The sequence below is a fragment of the Scomber scombrus genome, chromosome 11, assembly GCF_963691925.1.
Source record: "Scomber scombrus chromosome 11, fScoSco1.1, whole genome shotgun sequence".
NCBI lineage: Eukaryota > Metazoa > Chordata > Actinopteri > Scombriformes > Scombridae > Scomber > Scomber scombrus.
The window spans coordinates 30,234,038-30,243,412 of NC_084980.1; the positions used below are offsets into that span (position 1 = coordinate 30,234,038).

A 9,375-nucleotide genomic window follows, 5' to 3' on the forward strand; every position below is an offset into this window, starting at 1 on the left:
AAGAGTAGAAAGGAATGCGTTTGGTTATTAATAATGACTAATAATTATCATAAATAATGATTAATTATTAACAAGAAATAAAATAAAAAAATCCATACTAATGTTTAATATGGGGCACCACCGGGAAAAAAACGGAACAATAACCAAACTGTCTGATTAGCCTCAATCAGTCATAAAAGTAGAAAAAGGGAAGGTGTGAACTCTGAGCTCTGACTATTTTGATCAGCCACTTAGATAGATAGATAGCCATTTATTGTCCCCATAGGGAAATTCTTTGTCACAAACTGTCAACTGTTTCACAAACTGATGGGTTGACAGGACCCCACCAAACATTGAACAATATACATACACACACACACACACACACACACACTGTAGCACTATATATATATATATATATATATATCAAACTCAGGAGGGCTGGGTCCATATGAGGTTATTGGGGGAGGTTATTGAGTGCTGAGATGGCAGACGGGACCAAGCTCTTGCTGAAGCGTGCCCGTCTCCATCTCAGAGTCCTGTATCTGCAACCAGACGGTAGCAGTGTGAAGTGATGGTAGACAGGGTGATCTGGGTCGTTAGTTATTGCTTCCACTTACAAGTGCTGTTTCCCCTTCTGCACATTTCATACGTGATCATTGTACACTCTATGGTCACACCATTTCTGAGAAATCAGGCTGATTCTCTGCAGCAGCTACTTCCTCCTCATAAAGAATAAAGAATACGTGATGTTTGTCACAGAGAATATAAAGATAGAAACCACAGAGCGCTCTGAAACATTTCTGCAGTATACAAACAGGAAGCTGCTGCAGCATTTTCTTCCCATAGTAATGATTTACATGTTTGAGTGTTGTAAGTTATTTGATTGTTGTACAAAACGTTTATGTAAGAAGAAATAACACTTCCCACCAGGTGGGTTTTATTGGTGCATTAATGCTGGATATCTTTGAGTTTTGGACTGTTTGTTGGACAAAACAAGACCTTTGACGATGTCATCCTGTCCCTCAGTGATACTTTCTAGCACTACTGGTGTAAATGTAATTAGTTTTGCAGATATATATAAACATTTTGACCAGATGATGGTATGAGATAAACAGGCAGAGGATCAAAGTTATTATAATTCACCCTGAGAGAAACATGAATGTGTGAAAGTAAAGTATTGTTGAAATATTTCACAGAATAAGTGAAAACTGTGTGTTCAAGGTAAAGTCAGAGGATTCAGGAATTTCTGTACAAAATGTTCAAACCAGTTGAAACTCTTTTCTCACCTCTGACCTCTGTCTGAAGAAGTAGACCACAAGCTGAATGCTGTTTCCCTTTCTGCACATTTCAAACGTGATCAATATACACAGTTTATGGTCACACCATTTCTGAGAAATCACCCCAGTTCAGTCCAGCAGTTACATCCTCATTTTAAAGGTGGAGTTTGTCCCTCAGAGAGAATATAAAGATAGAAAGCACAGAGCGCTCTCAGAGCATCACAAACCTTTCTGCTGTAAGTACACTGATTCTGTTTTATTGTTGTTTTTCCAGATTAGAGCTGCAGGGTCTCTAAACTCATTCAGGTCAACATGATCTTAGTGAAGTGAAAGAAAAATGAGGAGAGAGCTTAAACATGATCAGCACTTGTGTTATTGATGAGTTCTGATCAAGATATTCATGACTGTGTGTGAGAGCACTGTGGCTGCAGATGTTTCAGAGAGATAAATAGAGTTTCTTGCTGCTGTTATAACCAAACTGATGATGTGAATCTCTTTTATTGGACGTCACTGTACAGCTGCAGAAACACAAAGAACAGCTTCAACCTGCAGGAAACTCAAACCAAACGTAAATCAGGTAAGACCTCCAGTAAAATCATTAGAAACACTTGTCTCTCTCTCCTGTCTCTGTTCTACTTTTTTACTAGTTTAGTATTTTATCTTTCCATGAATGTATATTTATGAAATACTATCAAACTTTATAAGATGTGGACGCAATTTATAAAAATTATAATTTCCCTACGACTATAAGATTTAGAGGCATCAGCTAAATGTTTTTCACAGCATCTAAACTGAATGAGAGTCTTTATTGTGTTTTACCATATATGGTCTCTCTCTCACTCACTCACACACACACACACACACACACACACGCACACACGCACACACACACACACACACACAGGTTTCCATATTGGCAACTTTTAGATAATCAAATGTGGGGGACCACACAACAAATAACATACAGTATTATTGTATTTGTTAAAAAACACTGTTTAATCTACAACTAAGTAGAATCAAAAGATACAGTAATACATTACTACTGTATCAGTACTACAGTTCTACTGTGTCTTTAAATTAAATGGTTATTGTAATAGTAGTATTACCACAGATTTTGATGTTTGACTTATTCTTATATATATTCTTCGGTTTGACAGGAATATTGGTGTGATTGTGAGTATTAACAGATGAAGCAGTGAAAAGATATCTCCATTCATAGGATTGAAAGAGCAGTGAATTATTTCCTGGATATGTGCTCACCTATATCATACATGTTTTAACTTACAGTCAACCACCTGGCCTAAAGTAACTGCTACCCAATAAAGCTACTGCTAACAACTAATTGAAATTCAAGACAGTCAACTCAAATAGCAGAATTCAAGTTTTAATGAGTAACTGACATTTGTGACCCCTTTGTGATTCCTCATGTTGTTTTAGTCCAGACTTCCTTTAAATATCATGACTGTACCATCATCACGCAGCCAAGTCTGGCCCATAATCAGCAAGACACAACAGTTATAGTCAACTTACTAGATTCCCAAAAACTCTTCATCAGAGCTGTCGCTGTGCACAGATAGACTACTGCACCCGAGTCACACTTCAACATCAGTTTGGTCTGTAAATACTAAAACATCTCAGCAACTAGTGTCTGAAATACTTCTGATCAACATACAATCATTATAACGTACAACATACAGCAGTAACAGCTCTATTTTCATTAGCTGCTGGGACAGCTGGAGCATGCAGCGCGTGCTTGATACTGCTATTTGTAGGACGTTATAGTTCATAAGTGTGGACGCTCACATCGTTGTGTTTAAAGTTATGGTTACTTTCATAGTTATTGTTCTTAGTGTGGATGGGAAAGTGAGCTGCGTCTTATACACTGGTTTTTACAGTAATTATTCAGCTATGTCCAAATAATTATAAAAGACATTACAACCATAATTTTTATTGTAAGTACTACTATGGGATTAAACCCTAGTGGGAAGTAATGAAGTAGCTGATTTGTACTTGGTTACTGTACTAGTAAGTACTGTAAGTAGATTTTCCAGGTATCTCTACTTTACTTGATTATTTATTTTTTTGTTGACTTTTTACTTTTCCTACATTTTAACACTAATATCTGGACTTTCTACTCCTTACATTGTCAAACAGGCTCATTAGTTGTTTTAACCTCAGTGACTTTATAAAAAGAAGACATGACGTATAAATTAATGATAGAAAACATCTTTTTTTTCTTTTGGTGTGTTTGCTCCATGTCCCCAGTAAGATGCCCCAATGGGTGACTGCTCATATCAAAATGTGCAGACAGAGCAGGAATATGACAGCAGCAGGAAGACAGCTCCATTATAACAGTAATCTGTGACAGTGAGTGAGTCAGTGAGGAGAGATTAATATAATAAAAAATAAAAATTACGTGTTGGTGATCCTAGGGTCTGGGGGGCCCCAGGCAAAGAAGCCCATTTCCAGTTCACACTGAGCAATGGATGCTGACGACAAGGGGACGATGCAGGTGGCAGCACTCGGTCGGCCTTTTGACCTCGGGATGCTGTATGACTGCCGTAATGACTCACTCATCCCTGGTAAACATTCACATGTACAAATATTTAATGCATCATCACAACTAAAATATTCTGGACACTGAAACTTGTTGGTACACTGCTTTGGAAGAAAAAGGTTGATTTTGTCCAGTGTGTGATCTGTGAGGAATAGAAAATGAAGATCTTTTGTCTTTTGTCTAGTGTTATAAAGTGAGAGACTCATATTTTCTGAGATGGATGTTTGAAACAGAGACTTTTAAATCATCAACTTATTTAGTGAATGCAGTGGAGATGAGGATTAAAAACATATATTAGTAAGGATGCGGTACAGCTGCACCGCGGCCTCCGGAGCTGTTTGCTGCCTCTCTAATAAACGATGTGATCCAACCAGGAGCACCGCGGCACGTTTCAGCAGCGGTGAGCCGCAGCGCTATGAATCCACAGCTGGTCTAATTGACGGAAGTTGTTTCAAAGTTGCATCAAGCTCAACAGAGCAGATTGCAACAGACAGGAAGTCAGACTGAAAATCAGCATTAAACTTCCGGTCAACTTTCAAAATAAAACACCACGTGCAGACTCCAGATCATATTTCAGCAACAAACTCAAATTAAACACATTAGAAGAACAAAAATCAGGGAAAATGACCAAATCAACTAAATTTGAGCAAGTTAACAAAATTGGACTGTTAAGTTGTGCTGCTACTACAGTAATTACGGTATCCCAAAGGTGCTCGTTTGGATTTCACTGGGCTTCTGTAATTACTGTATTAACAATACAACTTGATTTTAAAGATGGATTGCTTGCCCAGAGTACTTTCTGCTCTGCTGCTGTAACGGACCCAGTGTGTTGGACACCAGGCATGGAACAAAACCGTGGTGCAGCCGTACCGCAGCATAGACGCTTTCAGTGGAAACCAAGGGTAAGACGTAAGGCACAACCAATTACTACTTTTTGTTAGTTGATCACCTGGACTGATTTGTGATCAGCAGTGATCAGTTCTTTGTTGTACATCTGTTAAAAGTGTTTTATATTCACATAAGGGATCAGACAGGAAGTAGCAGAAAACTGATTAATTCATAAAGGAAGCTGATATTGATTTTTTCTTCTTTTGCAGGCATGACATTGTGGGACATTAACGATCTGAAAAATGATATACGAGAAAAACCTCAGCACTACAACAATTGTGAGATAGTTGCATCTGAATCAATTGCAGATAAATCTAAAGCATTAAATATTGAAGGATCTCTGAAGGCAAGTTTCTTAGGTGGACTAGTAGAGGTTGGAGGATCTGCCAAATACCTGAATGATACTAAAACATACAAAAATCAGTCCAGAGTAACACTGAACTACCAAGCAAACACAAAGATGCAGCAACTGTCAATGAATCATCTTGGAAGAGGTAATGTGAAGCATCCAGATGTCTTTGATAAAGGAATAGCAACACATGTAGTCACAGCTATCCTTTATGGGGCACAAGCCTTCTTTGTCTTTGACCGTGAGGTTTCTGATGAAGAAAGTCATCAAGACATTCAGGGAAACATGAAGGGGATGATCAAGAAAATCCCCAGCCTCGCAATAGAGGAGGAAGGTTCCCTCAAAATGAACGACAAGGACATTGAAAAGGTGGAGAAGTTCTCCTGTAAATTCCATGGAGACTTTTTACTGCAGAAAACTCCAACAACCTTTCAGGATGCTGTACAAGTCTACCAAAGCCTGCCACAACTGCTGGGAACCAATGGAGAAAATGCTGTACCAATGAAAGTCTGGCTGCTGCCACTTGTGAGTTTAGATTCATTTGCTGCTAAACTCGTCCGTCAGATAAGTTTAAGTTTAGTGCAGAAATGTCAGAGTGTCCTGGAGGACTTCACTGAGCTGGAAATGAGATGCAATGATGCAATAAGAACCACCACTGCACAGCAGTTCCCACAGATTGGTAAAAAACTTAAAACTTTTACAAAATTTTGCTCTGAGTTCAAACTGGAATTCATACAAAATTTGGCAAAGAAACTTCCATCAATCCGGGGAGGAGGGGAAGAGGAGGCTGTGCTGGCAGAGATCCTGAAGAAGAGACATTCTTCTCCTTTCAACAACATAAGCCTGAACAAGTGGATGGACTGTAAAGAGAAGGAAATCCGTGTCGTAAAATCTTTCCCCAAGAAGATGGAAAACACCCAGATTGTCTCATCTCAAGGTGAACTTGATGAAGAAATTTCTAATGCAGACAATGCTGTGTGTTTTGTTTTCACCTCACTGGGAAGTGCTGAACCGTACCTCTCAGCTTTATCAAACTACTTAAAACAAAAACCCAAACCAGACGACCCTCAAGATCAACATTGTCATGACATAGAGAAGGAACAATGGTACGCCTCAAAAGAAGTATCAGATGAAATGAAGAACAAAGCAAAGCTGTTCAGTGATTTTGCAGAGGCCAACAAAGAGAATGAGAACATAAAGTTCCTGACAGTGGGTTTAACAGATGAGACACAGAAAGGTTCAAGCATCTACGTTTATAAAGACGTCTTAACTGTCAGAGAGAACTTTGAGCCGCCTTCAAAGCCTGAAACAGTGACAGCAGGTGATGTAACCCACAACTGTGTGACACTGAAGTTCTCTCCACCAAGATTTGGAGCAGAGAACATCACCTCCTACTCTGTGGAGTACTGTGTCAGTGTAGAGGATGGATGGAAACAAACAACAGCAGCAAAACCTGAAGAAGTCACAGTGAGCGGTCTGACTTATAACACAAAGTATATGTTCAGATGCAGAGCAGTGACCTCAGTAGGTGTTGGACCAGCAAACTCAGGTGAGATATTAGTCAGATGAGAGAAACCTGCTGAGATTGGACATCATTTTCACATGTATCATCAGAACAGCTGTCCTGTCCAACACACCCTCATAATTAAATGACCACATATAAAACATGTTTAGACAAAATCTTGTTCACTTTACATAGAGCACAGTGTCGATACCTTCATTCATACACTGCCTGGCCAAAAAAAAACTCTAACACGCTAATATTTCGTTGGACCACCTTTAGCTTTGGTTACGGCATTCACTGTGGCATTGTTTCTATAAGCTTCTGCAATGTCACAAGATTTATTTCCGTCCAGTGTTGCATTAATTTTTCACCCAGATCTTGTATTGATGATGGGAGATTCGGACCACTGTGCAAAGCCTTCTGCAGCACATCCCAAAGATTCTCAAGGGGGTTCAGGTCTGAACTCTGTGGTGGACAATCCATGTGTGAAAATGATGTCTCATGCTCCCTGAACCACTCTTTCACTATTTTAGCCCGATGAATCCTGGCATTGTCATCTTGGAATATGCCCGTGCCATCAGGGAAGAAAAAATCCATTGATGGAATAACCTGGTCATGCTGAACCTAGACCTGACCAACTGCAGCAACCCCAGATCATAGCACTGTCCCCACAGGCTTGTACAGTAGGCACTAGGCATGATGGGTGCATCACTTCATCTCTTCTTACTCTGATGCGCCCGTCACTCTGGAAAAGGGTAAATCTGGACTCATCAGACCACATGACCTTCTTCCATTGCTCCAGAGTCCAATCTCTTTCTCAGCATGATGCATGCCAATGATTTGACCCTTCTCAAACAGACTTACATCTTTTCCACGACCACAGGATGTGTCTTTCGACATGGTTGTTTAAGAAATGAGAATCTACTCATTGCATCAGTTGGGGTTAAATAACTTGTTGCCAGCTGAAAGATAATCGCCCATGCAGTAATTATCCAATAGGAGGCTCTTACCTGTTTGCTTAATTAAATCCAGGTGCCAACTTTTTTTTTGGCCAGGCAGTGTATTTCAATGAAACAGTGGTGGAACCTTTACATCTAGAGGAAGGACCATCAGTGTGTACAGTTATCTCCAACATCACGGACATACACACTAAAACTCACAATTTGTACACACAGAATAAGTTATGTGTGCCAGTGAGTCTTAAATAACCATAATGATTCAGAAAACATTAAAGATCAACTCAGAAATACTAAAACAGTACAAATAATCCTGTTTGTTTCTTAAAATACTCTTTAAACAGCAATGTTGGTCCATTTTTACAAGATATTTTAATCACAGAAACTCAGATAAATAATATAAAAATAAAGATGACAGAATGAATTAAGAATTTTCAGCAACTACTGATGTAGCCTAAACCTGTATCTTCACAGCTTGAGTCCTTCCAGTCATAGTTATCTGTCCCTGATGTGGACTAATTAAACACCCTTCATGAATACACATAACATTGATTGTTTGTCTTTTTTTTCAGTGTCCGTGTCTACATCTCCTCTAGTCTACTGCAATGAGCAGATCAGGATTATCATGGTGGGGAGAATTGGAGTTGGGACGAATGACGCAGGAAACATCATTCTGGGAAGATCCTTTAAAAGAAACTATTTGAAGAGGTTTTATAGGCCTTTAGCTAGTGTTGATATGACAGAATACTGTGAGAGGGCTGATTGTAAGGTGGATGGACAAAAAGTTGCTGTTATCAAAATTCCAGACCTGTCTGACACAAGATTCACTGACGAGAAAACAGAAGAAGATATTCTTAACCAGTACATTAAATATGCTTCACCTGGACCTCATATCTTCCTGGTTGTCATCGAACCGTACAACTTCACAGATAAAGAAAAGCAGACGCTGCAGAAAATTCAGGAAATCTTTCGTATGGAAGCCAACAAATACTGCATGGTTCTCTTTAACTATCAGAACTGGCTCTTCGGGAAAACTATTGAGAAGTTGTTGGATTACAACAAAGACCTGCAGGAACTTGTGACCAAATGTAATGGTCAGTATCACGTCTTCTATTCTGATCTGGACAATCGTTCTCAGGTCAATGAGCTGCTGAAGAAGATCAGAAATATAATAGAGAAGAACGCAGGAAATCATTACACCAACGAAACGTTCCAGGAGATAGAGAGAGTGATTCACAAGGAGAAACAACAAATCCTAAGAGAAAGAAGAACAAATGTGTGAGCGGGAACCTGCGAAAGCATATGATAGGAAAGGAAAATAATGAGAAATGACTTTTCACAGGTCAGCAAGCCACTTCAGAAAATAAGAAATTTAAATGAATGAAATATGATACAGTATATATTTGAGGTAATAATCCCTAAATAATCATCATTGTTTTGCATTTAATAATGTGTTTTCCTTTTTATGCAGTTTTAATATATTTAATCAAGTAACCATTAAAATGTTAAATGATTTAAATAGTTCTTAATCTGACAGTATCACATATATATTGTGCATGAAGTTATATAAGCAGCTATATATGATATGTACTCATGAATGATGTTTTTATAGATTGACTCTCAGTTTTATTCCTGTTTGATTGTATTGATTGTTGAAGATTGTTTAAGGACAAAGAGTTGTGATACATTTTCTCCAGTTGTTCTTTTCCTCTTATATTGATTGCAGCTCTATTATGTATGAAGTGTTTTATCTGTTTGTCTCGTTTTAGTCGTGTCAGGACTGCAGGTGCAAATTAACTATTGAGCACATTTACATTGACTTTACATTGTTAAAATGTCAATGTTTACACTGACTCTGTGTT

At 38.6% G+C, this 9,375-nt stretch overlaps 1 protein-coding gene across 1 annotated transcript; it reads left to right on the forward strand.

Moving 5' to 3' along the window:
* Window positions 1–3,741: 3,741 nt before the first annotated feature.
* LOC133990144 (cytolytic toxin-alpha-like) lies at window positions 3,742–8,795 on the forward strand. Its single transcript, XM_062428319.1, has 3 exons — window positions 3,742–3,841; window positions 4,914–6,602; window positions 8,086–8,795. Exons 1-3 carry the CDS (start codon window positions 3,742–3,744, stop codon window positions 8,793–8,795), a joined length of 2,499 nt encoding a protein of 832 aa, XP_062284303.1.
* The last annotated feature ends 580 nt before the right edge of the window (window positions 8,796–9,375 follow it).